The sequence below is a fragment of the Chamaea fasciata genome, unplaced genomic scaffold, assembly GCF_029207755.1.
Source record: "Chamaea fasciata isolate MVZ Bird 193981 ecotype frontalis unplaced genomic scaffold, bChaFas1.0.hap1 SCAF_10, whole genome shotgun sequence".
NCBI classification, from domain to species: domain Eukaryota; kingdom Metazoa; phylum Chordata; class Aves; order Passeriformes; family Sylviidae; genus Chamaea; species Chamaea fasciata.
In genome coordinates, this window is record NW_027094095.1 from 22,117,119 (window position 1) to 22,133,063 (window position 15,945).

The 15,945-nt window shown below is 47.6% G+C and overlaps 1 protein-coding gene across 14 annotated transcripts in view; it reads left to right on the forward strand.

Moving 5' to 3' along the window:
- PTPRF (protein tyrosine phosphatase receptor type F) overlaps nt 1-15,945 on the forward strand; it is a 381,489-nt gene that overhangs the window by 332,526 nt on the left and 33,018 nt on the right. For all 14 annotated transcript variants that reach the window (XM_066192652.1, XM_066192651.1, XM_066192663.1 and 11 more), the window contains 5 exons: nt 620-717; nt 6,015-6,268; nt 6,965-7,055; nt 10,003-10,215; nt 13,254-13,408. In XM_066192652.1, coding sequence (XP_066048749.1) covers nt 620-717; nt 6,015-6,268; nt 6,965-7,055; nt 10,003-10,215; nt 13,254-13,408 — 811 coding nt within the window. The remainder of the gene's footprint in view (nt 1-619; nt 718-6,014; nt 6,269-6,964; nt 7,056-10,002; nt 10,216-13,253; nt 13,409-15,945) is intronic.

Genomic DNA, 15,945 nt, shown 5'->3' on the forward strand with positions numbered 1-15,945 from the left:
TGCCCCTCTAACAAACCCTAACAGGAAGCTCTGCCTCCAGGACAGGGACCTTTGCTTTGGTTCATGAGGCTTCGCTCTACTCTGACTGTTGCAATCAGGTACTGTGTGGCTCCTTAGTCTAAAACTAGTTCAGCGAGGGAAAGCTCAGCAAGGATTTTCTAAAGTTGCCATTTGGGGGGAGAGGGGTGTTGATGGTGCCTTAATTGCATCCACAGGCACACTTGGATATTTTATCTGTACATGAAAGGCTCTTGCTTGAACTGGAGCAGGTGGCTGAATAGGATCATCTGCAGATCCAGTACCTGAATAACACTGCTGTTTGATCATGATGAAGGGCCAAGGGAGTGTGAGTGAAGTGGGGATAGAGAAGGGCTGCAGTTCAGCCTATAACTTCCTTTCTGTGATGCTGAAAAGTATAGTCAAAAAGCACAACTCCTCTGGAGACGGTAGACTTGGTAAAAGGCTGCTGCTTTCTTCTCCTCGTTTCTTACTTCTCTGCTGTAGCTGAACTCTTTGACCTCTGCTGCTGAGTTAGACAAAGAGACTTGGAGTCGAGCTGGTGCCTGGCTCCCTCCTGACTTGGCTTTACAGGGCTCAAATATCTTGTTTTTCATTTCAGTGTTTGCTAAGAACTTCCGTGTCAATGCCGTCATGAAAACATCTGTGTTGCTGAGCTGGGAAGTGCCTGACTCCTATAAATCTGCAGTGCCTTTTAAGGTAAGAGTGGGATTTTGAGGACAGGAAGCTCCACCTGTAGCAGTGAGCAGGACAGTGGATAGCAGCATCAACTGGGTCCTATCAGTCAGGCTCACCACTGTAGCTCCATGATGGTGGTCACACAAGCTTGTCCTGATGCCTGACACGGAGCTGAGGTGTGAAAAGTTACAGATTCGATTTAATCACAAGAAATCAGCAGGACAAAGTGATCTGAAAACCAGCCAGTGAATAAAACGAAGAATAACTCCTTGCACAACATGTCCTGTCTCAAACATCTATATCACCTTCATGGGTTACTTCGGAGCATCAGGGCGGATGCATACCATGGGCAGTGACGGGAAGAAACATCATCAAACTTCCTGAAGGTCTTACAGGTGTGAGCGGCACAAAATGTGTCTGTACAGAGGGAACTCTTAGGAATGCTGCTCTCTTTTCACCAGTACAGTTCTGGATGTGGTGTCATCCAGCAGCCTGCAGACAACACTGATGACCCTGACTTCCTGCTCTTGTCTAACCCCCAGTACTTGTCATTTATGTGGGTAAAAGACTGGAGTCTGTAGATCTCAGTGCAGTTTCTCTCCCTTAAGAAACAAGACCAACATGTCACATCATTGAAGATAATTTTCCCAGTGTCAGCACCAATCTGCTGCCTCTGCAAAGGTGCCGGGGTGGAAGCAGTGTGACTTTTCTTTCTCCTTGCATGTGCCCCCTGCCGTGCTGTGCCTAAAGTGCAAATACAAGGCCTGCATGAGCTGTGGGGGTTCCATGGCCAGGGGAATGAGGGGAGGTCTTGAACTGCATCAACATCAAAGTGTGTGAGCACCTCCCCTTCCTTGTTACTAACTCTCCTTGTTTAAACCCTGAAGCTGAATTACCTTGATCAATAGCAAGCACTTGTTAACATACAGTTTAGCTGAAGCAGACAAGGCTTTTGTGAAGACCTTGTGGTATTCAAAGCTTTCCCAGATGTAGGGCACATTAGGATCAGTGTTCAGATATCTGGCTGCAAGGAACTTCACAGAGCCCTGTTACTTGGCACACTGCTGCAGAGCCAGTGTGCTTCATTCTGCCTTGCCTTGTGGCCCAAAGCCCACAGCACTGTCTGACAGTGCAGTGCTGGAAAAGGGACAGTGTGACCCTTGGAGCATTACTGCCACACAGGGATGGTGGACTGGTTGGAGGTAGCCAGGAGCCAGGGTCGTAATGCTGATGCCCTGTCTGTCTCCTCTCCTAGCTGCATAGCTGTGATTGCTATCACAAGGTGACTCAGGGTCTGCCCTGGCTTGGGGTTAACCCTCAGCTGACACTGGAGATAGCATTAGCCACTTGCTAACTTAAGAGCAGTCATGCAAACCAGAGTGTTAAAAGGATATTTCTCTAATAGTGCCTTCTTTTTATTAATATTCCTGGACTTGCAGACACACGTGAGTCAAGGCCAGGAGCTTAAGAGGGTCAGCTCTAACTTGTTGGTTGTGCCAGTTGAAAGAAATCCTTAACCTTCAGGATTTTGTGTTTTTATAAACAAGGTTCACCTCTCTCCTCTAATTCAGGCACATGGGATGCTGAGGCCAGAGCCTAGTACTGTAACTAGCATAGCAGATAAATCTCCATGGGAACAATTAGTATTATCTACACTTGATAAACAGTCTCATGCTAAATCTATGTCCCAAAGGGTGTCATATTCTACTTTAACAGATTTAATTAAAGTAGATATTGTTCTGACAATGAATAGTGAGGCACAGGCAGGACTGGTGCTTTTTTATTAGAGAATGAACTGAGACCTTAAGATTTTTCATTGCTGCCAAATCAATAATGAAGTTTTGAGATCTCTTTGGGGAATTTTCACAGCTTCTTCTGGTCCAGGAGATAAATTCCTTATAAAATGTTGCCCAGCAGTTGTGGTATAGCAGAGGCACTATTCCTTTTTTTATTCCACCTGCAGAAAGCTATTCTGGAGTTTTCATGGAAAGTTCAAGATAGATACAACCTTCTCCTTGGGGAAAGTGCATTTTACTGAGACATATTCTTCAGCTTAAGAGTGGGACAGAGGATATATTGGTTAAAGGCAGCATTACAAGGTATTTTAGAAATGGGGAAAAGGAATGGCGCCTTTTGAAAATTATAATGATACAGGTTTGGAAATAACCCCTGAGAATGGTGGGCAGTGCTTTCTCACAGTGTGTCCCATGGAACGTAGTAATTACTTCTGCCTGCAAATACTCCAGCCTTGTCTACTTCTCCATCGAGTTGTTATCTTTCCCAGTGTTGCACACTATGTGTCTTTTCATCTTTTAGTTCAATACATTCTGTACTGCCTTGAAATCAAGCGTGAGACCTTCAGCAGTGACATTTGGACCCACCTAGCTTTGCAAATCTTTTCCTGTGAGTAGGAGCAGCACAGATGACATTTTACAGCAATCTGTGGACTAGTCAGCACTGTTTGGCAGTTCAGAACCCTTGGGCCGGATTTGCTGCTGACTCTGGTAGTTACCAGTGGGCCATGAGGCAACCTCTAAATAGCATTCCTGCTTGAGCTTCCGGGCATCTTCCAGCTGCACATGAATGGCTGTTTCCGAGCCCTTACATTAGTGTAAGGTTTCTGTAGAGGCCTTAACTAATGGTGCATAACATTTGAGAAGACAATGTGTTGTGGCAGGTAAAGGGACACGGAACTGCTGCAGCAGCTGGGAAAAGGAGGGATAGTAGAGAATGCTTCAGGAAAGCATTGCAAATGCCAATTTCATTGTCTTTGGATGCAAATGACTGTGTGTGGCAATAAAAATCATCATCTGGTGTCAGCACTGAAACAGAGACTGTGTCCTGGCCAGTTACAGTGCAGAGCAAGTGTAGGGAAACTGTGAACTGAAATGCTAACCATCTCTTCTGCCTCCTCTTGCTCGAGGAAAATGGCTCTGTCCCCAGCACATGCTCATGTGCAGGCAGTTGGTGGGTGTCTTCCCTAGAGCACACTGAGAAGCAGTTGGTGATACCTTTATTAGGGAAGAATTCATAACGAGAAGTCTTTTCCAAGAGGCACCAGAACTCTGTGGGCTTTTCATCCTTTCAGCATAGGTTTTAATGTTGGAACTTTGGTTTTGTTCAAATCCGTGTGGGAGCACATGTTGGAGAGGTCTGGCTGCTCCCTCAGGACACACCCTGACTGGGCCTTACTGGCGTCTGGTATATCTGTACTATTGCAATGCCATTGTCATTGGAAGGGGTGGTACTGCTCCAGACGGCAAAGCTGCTGAGATGGTTGGAAGTCTCGTAGTCCTGTCTTTGGTGTGCCTACTTCTGTGTCAGAGCAACTACTTACCTGATATTCCGCTGCTGGAAGAAGCATTTCTCCATTTTGATTTTTCACTCATTTTACCACTTAGCTGATGTACAAGTCTTTGGAGAAAGGGATTAAAGCCCAGGAGAAACTACCATTAAGAGCAGTCACAACAGAAAACAATTCCCTCTGGCTGTTCTCTTGTGCTGCATTTGATAGCCTTTCCTGGAGGTGGAGCAGCAGCTGGGCCTTTGTCCCTGCAGACCTGTTACTTTAGTTACTGGTGCTTACTTTTGCAGTTCATTCCTGAAAACTGAAGCACGTCAACAAATGAGATCTATTGCATCTCTTCTCCATAGCTAGCGTCTCTCTGCTGCTGTGTTACCTATTGGGAGTCTTTTCTCAACAGAAAAAAAGCTGAAGCTCTTTTCCTATCCTGACCTCCATGCAAAGTGACATGAAGAGGATTGAAGAATGCTGTGGGTATTGCTGTTTGGATAACACAAAAGCTGAACTGCAAATTCTAGGCCTAGCCAGGTCCTTGTGCTCCACTGTCTTTCAGATCTCTTTCCAGGACCTCTCTTCTCCTTCCAGCTTCAACACTGAATATTAGAGCCGTGCTAATCAGCTGCTCTTGTCCTAGAAAGCTGGCAGCTTTCTGTAGATTTCAGCCACCTGCTGAAATGGGGACCTGAAGGAAAGTTTGGTCCCTCCCTTGCTGCCAGCGTCAGCCTGAATGGTGGGCTCAGCTGGTGAAAAATTATTTCAAGTAATTAGTCTTCCACAGAGCTGTCTTCTCTCTCTCTCTTTCAAGGCCAGTGTTGAAACAAGCACATTTTACTGTGTGGTCTCTGCCTGTAACACCTAGTAACTGGTGTGGTTTAACATGCTCCAGCTCTGCCATTGCCAGCTTTTGTCATGCTGTGTCTCTGCACCACTGTCAGGAATCCAGTACACCCCTGCCATGCTGGACAGTCCCTCGGTGCAAAGAAAGATGCTGATTTTTCAAAGCTGGGACACAATCTGTGGCCTCTCTAGCTGTCTACACCCCATTTGTCTCTGCCTCTGGGAATTGTGTGAGTTTTTTCTTTGCAGAGGCAGCACTCAGGGTTTTGGGGTAAGGAGTTGTTCCAGCAGGATCAGGATCAAGGTTCCCAGGAGAGATGGGCTGTTGGGTGCAGCTGATCCAGCAAGTGCCCATGGCTGCTGTGCCTGGGGGGAGGTGGGAGTTCTGCATATCTACGACAGGGCATTGAGAAATGTTGTTGTCTGAGGGGTCCACAGGGGAAAGCCGTGCGTGGGGGGCTGCCCCCAGCCCCCAGCGGCTCCGCCCTGCCCTGCCCACAGCCCCTTGCTGCAGGCATGGCAGAGAAAAGCAGCTCCGACCTCCTGCCCACGGCTGTGTGGCGCCAGCATCTGTTGTCATGACGACAGGGTGTCACACCTGCAGAGCCGCCATCCCGGGTACCAATTTGTGAGCCCTGTGCCAGATTTGTCAGATCATTGGTGAGGCGTGTAACCCCCCGGTCACCTTGCTGGGAGGGGGATGATCTGCATTAAGCATCCAACCAGGCGTCAGCTGGTAGGCATGGGAGTTACACCAATTTAAAGCAGACAGGATTTTACACCAGAAGCCTACTGCGTGTTGTAGCCTCGTGAGACAAGAAACAGAGACCCATTCACTTCCACATGGGGACAAAGCACAGCCATCTGGATTCCTCCCCCAAGTAGGTGCTGAGAAGCAGTGCATGTGGCACCACCAGCCTCACTGCTGGCCCTGGCCGCCCAAGCTGAGATGACCCCTCTCTGCTCCATCCCTACGAGGCACAGGGAGCACAGCTCCCTCTCTGCTGGGGGTTGGCCTTCTTTAGCTAAAGATTTATGGCTGTTTACAAAGCATACAGTAGCCAAACCACCTGAGGGAGGGCCCAGAGCCAAACTGTCATCTCAAGCGCTGCTATTTTGAGTGTGAGTTTGCAGCAGCAGCTGTCAGCTGCATGAACATGTCCTTTTCCTGTTTCAGATTCTGTACAATAGCCAGAGTGTGGAGGTGGATGGCCACTCGATGAAGAAGCTCATAAGTGACCTCCAGCCAGACACGGACTATTCTTTTGTGCTAATGAACCGTGGGAGCAGTGCAGGGGGTCTCCAGCACCTCGTCTCAATCCGCACTGCTCCTGATGTCTTGCAAAGCAAACCCATCGCCACAAACAAGTACATACAGGAAGGAAAATTTACACTAACTCTTCCCAAAGTGCAGACCACTGTGCCAGTTCGGTAGGTGCCATGCCCGGGTGGAGAAGGCAGGGTTGGGGACTAGGGGTGGGGAGAGAAAGGCAGGGCAGACCTCTGCCAACATGTGGGTTTTGTAACCTGGGAGTGAATTTCCAAGCAGGCTGTGGTACAGAGGCAGGCATTTACCCGTAACATGGGATCACGGTCTTGGCTCTTTCTGAGCAAATATTGATGTGTAATAAAATTAAGACAATTCTCCAACAGTTTGCCCTCACCCTCGTGGGTATACTCCAGATGCTACCAGCAAAAATACAGTTGAGGATCAGGAGGGACTTTCTCTGACACTGTATAATATCCTTTAAATAAATAATGCCTAAAGCCTCAAGGAGATTAAAAAAGCGAGTTTATGGAAGTCTTATTCTTACTGTGGTATCCTTGTGCTGAAGCACAATTTCCCCAGGGTTCTTGCTACAATCCGATTATATAAATGTCCTTCTCACAGCTCCTACACCACCCTCTGGAACCCAGTCTGTAGATCTTCATTATCCTAATGAGTGCTAATGGCAATATTCGCTTCTCTGGTGCAGCTGGAAACCAGCCTTTTCCTTACTGAGCCCTTTTGCTACTTAAAGGGCAGGGAAAGGAGTAGGTCATCCTTGAGTGATATGGCACACATTATTTGGTGACCTGCCAGAGAGATGGCTCAGAGTCCAGTGCTTACACTTCCTTTCTTCCCAGGTGGTACTACATCGTGGTTGTGCCAGCAGACCAGAGCACCAGCACCCTGACGGCTCGGTGGCGGACGCCTGATGAGATGGAGCTGGACCAGGTAGGAAGCTGTAGCAGTTGCTGTGATGGAAGTGATTCCCAAGCAGCCCAGCAAACTTTGCCCAGGCCTCCTGGCAGTAGCATGGATGCAGCAACACAAGTGCAGGCTGCACATCAGAGATGGGGGCTGTGGGATGGGTGCCTGCTCAGCCTTTCTTCATGACACCATGTAGGAAGGAGGCTGGAGTCAAGCTAAGGGGGAGCCACCTCCCAGAATGTGCCCCCTTAGGAGACCACACTGGAATGTCTCTGAGCTCTGGCCAGGACAGATCCTGTCACAGGTCGTGCAGTCCTTGCAGCCTTTTCCAGATGAAATGGCCATGCTTATATTGAAAACAAGCTAGGAGAGAAAATTACTGGTTTCATTTTATTAAGCTTTTTTGTCAGGAGGCTTTTTCCTCTCTGGACAGTACCTAAGCCTGCAGTATAGATAAAGAGTTCATTCTTGTATCTAACAAAACCTGCAAAGCTCCCTTCACGCCTGCTTGTTAAAGGCTTTGAGCATTCATCAGCCATTACCCCAAGATGCGGCTTGTTCTGTGCCAGGAGTGCTCTGGCACCTGAGGCATGAAACATGTGCAGGTGTCAGGAGGCTCCCACACAAGGGCTTTGTGGGCTCTTTCTTCCCCACGCACACCACCACCCCCAAAGTGTAAAGGAAGATTTCCAAGAAATCACACACAGAAAGATCCATTAAGAGAACAAAGTTGCAAGCTTGAAGCACTCAGAAATGGCAGATGGTTAGAAGCGGTAAGTCAGCCCTTGGCTTTATTTACATGATCACACAGTCGTTTTTGTGAGGTTCCAGCTCCACAATGTGTATTTGTGGTTCTGTTCTGCAAATGGAGTACAGCTGTATGATGGAGAACCATCACCCACAGGTCTCCATATTTTCATTGCAGAAGTTTTCCAGCATCACAGATGTCACTAGAAAAAGAAGACTATCTTGAGGAAGGTTGATTTGGTTTTCAGCTTTAGATGGTTGAAACCTATCGAAAGAACTAGTTTCTGTCTCATCCAGCCTCAGGCAAATGATTTAAGACAAAATTTCATTAGCCACCAGTGTCTTGCATATTATGATTTTTTGAGTGCTCAGTTTGAGATCCTGGAGCTCTCATTTGCAAAGCCTAAACATCCGCAGCTGCAGAGAAAGTCAATAGCTGGATAAAGTCAATGCTCTGAAGAAAATACTGAATTTTCTTGAAAAACAAAACAAGCTGGTGTCTTTTCAATTTGACATTTAAGTTTAGTGGACTTTTTTTACATTAATGTTGCAGTGTTTCTGTTCTCCATCTGTAAATTTGGGATAATCACTTTTATCTTGACTCATATGGGTGTTTGGAAGATAAGATCATTAATGTTTGTGAAGTACTTGTAATAGTATAGTGATCAGCACCATAGAAAAGCCCATGAGGAAATTATTAATTTTGTCCTCAGAGCTGGATTTGAATAGTAAGCAATAAACAAGGCTTCAGGCTGCATAATGCAAAGAAGAAAACAAAATGTGGAATATCTGCTCTTTGATTAAGCAGTGTCTGTCCTGTGTATTGAACAAAGCAGGGAACTTAGAGAAAAGATAGTCTGTGACTCTGCAGTCAAGGGTGCAGCAGAACGCACGTACGTAAGACAGCTGAATTAATTTTGCACAGGCAATATTAATTTTCTGATTTTTCAGAATCTGAACTTTGCAGGCCTAGCAGTTTTCTGATGCAGTCTTTTGCTGTGTATTGCATGTATAAGTGGCAGAAGCCTCCAGCAACCTTAACCACAACTGGAGCCCTGTGGTTTTGTGTACATGCACATAGAGCTGCACTTTCTGCCCCAAAGAGCTCAGCTATAATCTCAACCAGATGCAGGAGATGGGTGTAGGAAGCAAACTCCACACTCCAAAAAAATACCTTTCTGCTTTTTCCCCTTGGGATTATAATGACATTTGTGAAACTAAGACTTTTCCAACCTTTTTTTTTTTTTTTTTCCCTGGTGATAGTATAATGACAAAGTATACTTTTCCTAAATTGCTTCTATGGGAGTACTGATAAGAGGACAAGGATTGACTGTGAAGGGAAAAGAGTGAGGGGTTTCTTACCCAGTTTGTCCTCCTCAGGGGGAGTAGGCCCAGCTCAGCAGTGTGACTTTGTGTGTACATCACTGTCCCTAGCCCTTTGATGTTCCCCGTCTGCCCTGACAATGTTGCATTGATACTTTTCTGTGTGAAATGTATTTCATTCCTTCTTCTTCATTTTGAATTAGAATTTGTCTTCCAAAGTTGATGTTCATTTTTATTCATTGGAAGAAAGATCTTTAAACATCTGAGAGCCATTCTTAGCAGTGCAATTGGATTTTTTGTGCATTATATCCTTTTTCATGAATTTGTGACTATGAAATTTGCCGTTTTTACTGTGAACATTCCATGAAATCTGTTACCATTCTGTGTGGTTTAAACAAAGCTCTGCCTGCAACACAGCAGCAGGTGAGGTACAGAAGCACTGACAGAAGGGAAAGACACAGCAAATGTCACTTTCTCCCTAAACATCGGCGTCAGCTGTAATTCACATCCAGTGTCCATAAGAAAGTGTGAGTTGCCGTCCAGATCAATAATTAGGCCACAGGACATGGCTTGCTTCCCTCACAGCCCACGGGGGTACATAACTCAGGGGGACAGTCACAGCTAGGCTGTCTCAGCCCTAACATTTACCACATCAGCTTCCCAGGATTCAGGACCCTTCCAAAGTTGAGAACCTAGTGGAGGTTCTTGCAGCGAGCTTCTGCAGACAGATGCCCCAGCAATGCCTAAATGGATAATACTTGCCTCTGGTTCCTTAGTACCACCAGATACCAATCAAACCCAATTATCTTCTCCCTTCCCTCCACCCCTGCTGAGTGCCACAGCCAGAAAGGTGGCTGTGTCATGCTGTCAGCAATAGTGATGGCACCTTGTGTGTCCCCAGCTGCTGGAGGCCATAAGCCAAGGGAGTCAGAGCAGGCGGCAGCGACGCCAGGCAGACAGACTCAAGCCCTACATTGCTGCTCAAGTGGATGTGCTGCCTGAGACCTTCACCCTGGGGGATGAGAAGAACTACAAAGGTTTCTACAACAAGCCTCTGTCTCAAGACCTGAGCTATCGCTGCTTCGTGCTGGCCTCGCTGGAGGATGGGGACACGGTAAGGACTTTGTGTGGGGGGCACAGCCTGTCCTAGCAGAGCTGAGCTGGGCTCAGTGCAGGTGGGGTGAGCAGTTGCTGCAAGGCAGCATGGCAGAGTTTTCTGTGAAGGGAGGAGGGAGGCTGCATCGCTGGCCTGAACGAGCGGAGGCAGCTGTGGGAATTGACTTGATAAATGGTGTTTTTGGAGGGAAGTGGCACCGTGTGTTCCACATAACAGATGAGAGTGGAGGACAGTGTCAACACACACATTCTGCACAAGCTCAGTTGTGGCTTGCTGGGCTGTGCTCAGAGCAGAGCTTGGCACGTGGCTGGGGTGGGTTCTCATTCTGCTTTGGTTCAAGTAAATGTCTGTAGAAAACAGTCCACAAAATCCTAACCTGCACAGTGACTGCTGAGACTCTGCAGTGGACAGGGTGTTCCCCCTGCAAACCTGTCCTCACAGGCACTCCTCTGTCCAGAATTTCACTTGGGCATGACATCTGGAGAAACAAAACTGTCTCCCATTGCAGTGGATTATCAGCAGGGCAAAGGTGCACGCTTCCCTGCTGTGTGGGGATTCTTGCTCCTGCGTGTCTCCCTGCTAGAAGTCAGCAGCACATGAGGCCTAGGCATGGGAGAGGCTGATGCAATCAGCAGGGAGCAGCACAGCAAGACCTGGGCATCAATGTCCAGCTGTAAACACAGGGCAGGAGTGGTGGTGGCAGTTGTAGCAGTGGCCGGTGTGTAAATAATGGAAAAAATAGAGATGCGCCAAATCCTTTGGTTGGATTCCAAGCTGTGGCTTCCTTCCTCAGCCTCATTTGCTTGCTCATTAGGGCTGGTTTAGTTCTTCATTGCTCATCCAGCTCATGTGTTCTTGTGGCAAGATGTGCACACCAGTGAGGGAAGAAGAGTAACAGATTAACACCAAGCTAATGCAGAGGCCTTGAGATGCACTATCCTGACAATCCCTTTCAATAAGAGGTGACCTTAACTAGTCAATCTCAACTATACTCAATATCTCCCCACTAGCACAGACGTGCCACAGCCCTCTAGTAAGCCACCAGCCAGCAGTAGTGCTCCTACAAACCTCGTGTACACTCTGCTCCTACAGACCACCTTTCTGCATCCCCTGCTGCATCACATCCACTTTCACTTGGAGCATGAGGCACTCTGTCTGAGGCTGTGCGCTATCTCCCGCACCCAGCTCCTCTGAAATTTCTTGCTGTGTCTTTAGTGTCAGCGGGAGAGCGTAACATTGCCCTTCTTCAAAGGCAGAGGGACTGTGGTTGAAACACTGTCTCTGGGAGCAGGGGTGCCTGCACCTCCCAGTCTGGCTTTGGAAATGCCACTGAGATAATAGTCCTGATCTCTTCTGCATCTGCCTTCCCTTGGAAGGTGGTGCCTCCAAAGTGTGTCTGAAAAGATATGAATCTTTGCCCCTTGCACAAAGCCTTGGAGATGGCCACACCTTGCTGCACACATCAGCATGTGTTCCTTCCGTCTCCCACCACTGATGCACCTTGGCCTTCCTGGGGAGTCGCAGGCAAAGCCTTTTTGCCTCCCTCACAGAGTAGCCACTTGCCCAAGAAAGGGGAGTCAGAGGCATTCTTGTCTGTGCCATGCTCAGAGCTGTAGATGACTCCTTGCCCTGTTGTTTGAACTGGACACAGGGGTGTAGGAACAGTCTGATGAGTTGCGGTGGTCCTGTGCAGACTTCCTCTAAGAACAGAATTAAACCAGGAGCTGGCAGCTATTTCAATTATTGAAAAAGGGTCTTGTAGGGCTGAAAGGTTTCACAGAGTGGCAACCACCTTCCACGTTTCTTTCCCAGACAGTGGCACCTCTGCTGATAAATGTGAGGAGAGCAGCTAGGATGCTGAACTAGTGCGTGCTGCCAGAAGGATGTCCCAGATAAGAGCATTTTTTGTACTCCACACATTTGAAACCAGCCTGTCTGGGATCAAGGGCACCTGTGAGAGTAGATCAAGATGTGCATTTGTGTGACACCAGCAGGCTTGATTTATCCCTTTCTTCTCCTCACATATGTGAAGACATGAAATGCATGTTTAAACTCCAACCTTAAAGCAGGAGATTTATAGATCCACAGGCACCTCTTCTGTGACCGAAACTTTCTATGGCAGGAGCAGAGCTTTCTGACTCCTTAATGCCTGGCAGCTGGTGCTGCTCAAAAGCCACAGGCAGGGAACTGATACAGCTCCGGCCCTCTCTAATAGGGGGAAAGGATTTGTTTTTGCAGCAGTTAACCCTTCTGACCCAGCAACACTGAGCTGTGAAGGTGCAACACAGCTCCATAAGCTTTAGCAACAGCAGCAAAACATCAGGTGCAATGTCATTTTTCTACAGGAAGGGTTTGGGTCTCTGCTGATTCCGTCTAGCTAGTGGGGCTAGAAAGCTGTTCCTTCAGGTTATAAATCACTGTGCAGCCACACTGCAGAAAGGAAAGGAACCTGTGAGAATGAGCCTCTTTCTAAGGTCTGTTTATCAAAGACATCAGGTAGAAAATGTTCCTGTCATTTCATTCCTTTAAGAAAACCCGCCTCTCCCAGCAGGGGTTTTCCTAATATAACTCTATCCTGAAGAGATGTGTTGATATCAGCACAGCAGGTATTGTAAACCACTTAAGAATCATCAGCCAGCCCCATTGTGCATTTGGTTGGGATTCAAAAGCTTGTGATTTGGCTCCCAGAGAATCCAGGGCTGGCAAATGGCTCTTAGCTGGGGTTCTTCATTTTGCACCTCCAGGTCAGGTTTGTCAGCCGTGAAGTTGCTGGCACTGGAACTGTTTCACACCAGTGAAGTTGCCGGCACCCTGAATGTGTCAGGCCAGGCAGAAACTGTTGCCATAGTATGACCTCCACTGATGCCAAGGGAGGGAGTATCTCATGGTATGTTGCTGAGGTTTGAGAAGCATGACCATTCTCTGCTAGCCTCAGTTGGTAACCTCAGGGGTAAACTCAGCATTTCAAGAATGTAGCTGTTGCTTGAGCATAATGGGTGCTTGCTTTTCTCTCCCTCTCCTCCTGTGCTGTTCAGAAGAGATACGCAGCCAGCCCCTACTCGGATGAGATCGTGATGGAAGTGGCCTCAGCAAAGCAGCAGGATGAGCCAGAGATGCTGTGGGTGATGGGACCCGTCCTGGCTGTGATACTAATCATCATCATTGTCATTGCCATACTTCTCTTCAAAAGGTGAGATCTAGTCTGGGAAATGGCAGTTACAGCGTGAGCACTAGAGGTGCTGGTGCGTTCAGGGCCTTCTTTGTAACCTTCAGATACAGGGTGCTTTGACAGTCCTTGGTGGTCGTGGGGAAGAGGAAGGTCTCTACCTCGCACAGCAGAAGGCTGCTTTGTAAGAGAGCAGGAGGTAGTTAATATCAGCCCAGGACACAGCTGCTGTGGATTCTGGAAGCATATGAACAGTGGGACAGAAGAGAGCAGCTTTGTCCCTAAAGCTGCAGTCTGACTGCTCTCTGGTCACAACAACCTGGATTGGCAGCCTTGGAAACTTCTCTAGTACTGGTTCTCTATAGAAATTACCTGCTTAATCTGTGGCAACTGCCCCCTCTCCTGTGAATTTTGACTGAAGAACATGACCTTGGTGGTGAGAACAGGGCATGGATGTGACAGGCTGAAATCAGAGTGGAGCTCTCTTCTTAGGGCTTCTCAGTACTGACTGCTGGATCAGAACCACTCTCGCACTGTGCTCCCTGTGGGAGCAGACATCTCCTTTTGCCTGGCAGAGCAGTCCTGCTCCAGTTGTAACTCTAGCGTGTGATGATTGTTAGTCCTCAGGAGCCATGGGTTGCATTTGCATGTCTTCGTGTAGCCGGTTCAATTACAGTAGGTCATTCTCTATCAGCTCAGCTCTGAGGTTCTGCTTCTCCTGGGCTCTCTATTTACATATGTCTCTCTAGCTGGGAAAGGGAGCTGCCTTTGTTATCTGATTAAATGGAGTTCTGCTGTGCATGTGCAGTCAGTGCCTTTCTGTGTCAGTGATCATCTCCTTTCTTCTGTTCCTGCTTTTCCCTGGATCTAGTAAGCAAGAAAGGTATGAATCCATTTTATCTTTTTGTTTTCCTAAAATTTCAAGTCTATTTCCCTTTTTAAAAACCAAGCCTGAAGCTACTAAGGGGCATCTTTGTTTTTGGGAGTGTGGAGCATGCCAGCCTTGGGAGTTTACAAAGACTTTGTTTCCTCAAAGGTATCAGCCTCCTAGCAGTTGTCAGCCTCTCACAGCTCTCAGGGAGAAGTTCCAACACAAAGACTTCCCAGATTGCTTTTGCAATTAAATTAAAAATCAAAAAAAAAACCCAACAATAACGGCAGTTATAGGGGTTCCTTTGTTTTCTTAGTCACTTCAGACTGAGAGCTGTTCCCTCAAGAATGCAGGTGCATTCGTGCAGTCTCTAATGAGGAAGCTTTGAGGGAATACTGGGCAACTGTAAGAAACAACATGTTTGCTGGTCTTTTAATGAGAGAAAATGGCCTGAGAGGGGATTTCTGTACCAGAGCCCCATAGAAGATATTCCCACCTTGCCTGAGCTTTGATTGTCCTGGAGCCATGTGGGTGGAGCACCAGGAAGCACTTAGCCTGCAGTGCCCAGACCTGACATGTGTCCCTGCTGCATCCTAGCCCATGGAGGAGCAGCATATCCTCTTCCAGCACCACCCATGTGCTCAGAGTGATGCTGTGGTTTTGGCTGTCCACCCTCCCCGTGGAAGCATTTTTTCCCAAAAGTATCTATGTGTAATATTCCCAATGGCAAGTCTGTAGTGGGAATGAATTGAAGCTGAGCAGCAGTGGATAGCTTGTGGTCTGGAGGATGGTTTAACAGTTGCCCTGACTGGGCTAATGAGACAGAGATAAAGTTTAATTATGTGCTGTGCCCATTCCCCAAAAAAGATGGCCCCATTTGCTTGAGGACTGGTACACAGTAGCACATTGCACATCCTGCTGTGCTCCTGATAGGAGGTTTATTTGTTGGCTGTGTATTCTCCATTCTTTCTATCAGTGGTCTCAGTCCCCCAGCTCTTTTGTCTTGGTCCAGGAAGCTGGAAGGTTTCTGAGATGCCTCAGAGTAGTGTAAGACTCTCAAGCTGGTTCTCCCCATTGAGCAACTCCAGTGTTTGCTGCAGCCTCAGGCTGCAGATGGAGCTTGCTTACAGGCTGGGCCACACAAGGAACACACTCAGGTTTCACTCATGATTTATGCACTGAATTTTCTCTAAGTGCTTCTCATTAGTGGCAGTCCAGCATGCTGAGCCTCTGAAGGAAGTGAAAGTGCCCTGTGCCTGTGAGAGCATTTGAGATCATGCATGGCTCAGGGTCTCCACCACCCAGGGATCCAGCTGCCTTTGTGCAGAACCTTCGTGTGCTTCCAGGTGCCTCACAAGGAGGTCCAAAGCAGAGACTGACTGTTACCATTTGCAGGCTGGTAAATGTGCTAGCATTCGTGCAGAGCAGCAGTTCTGCAGCTCCCTCTCTTCCAGGAAACATCAGGTCAGCAGAAGGGTTCAGGCAAAATTCATTTAGGGGCTGTAGCCAAAAGACAAAGTCTCTTTGTATTTCTGCATGCTGGGTGCATTGGCCAAGTGCCAGGGTCAGCACAGCTCAGAAGACAGAACTGCTGTGCTGCTCCTGCCCAGCACCCTTCTCCAGCCCTTGGGTATACCCACCATATTTTTAATCTAGAGCTAGAAGTGGGACCTAGAGATTCACTAGAAAC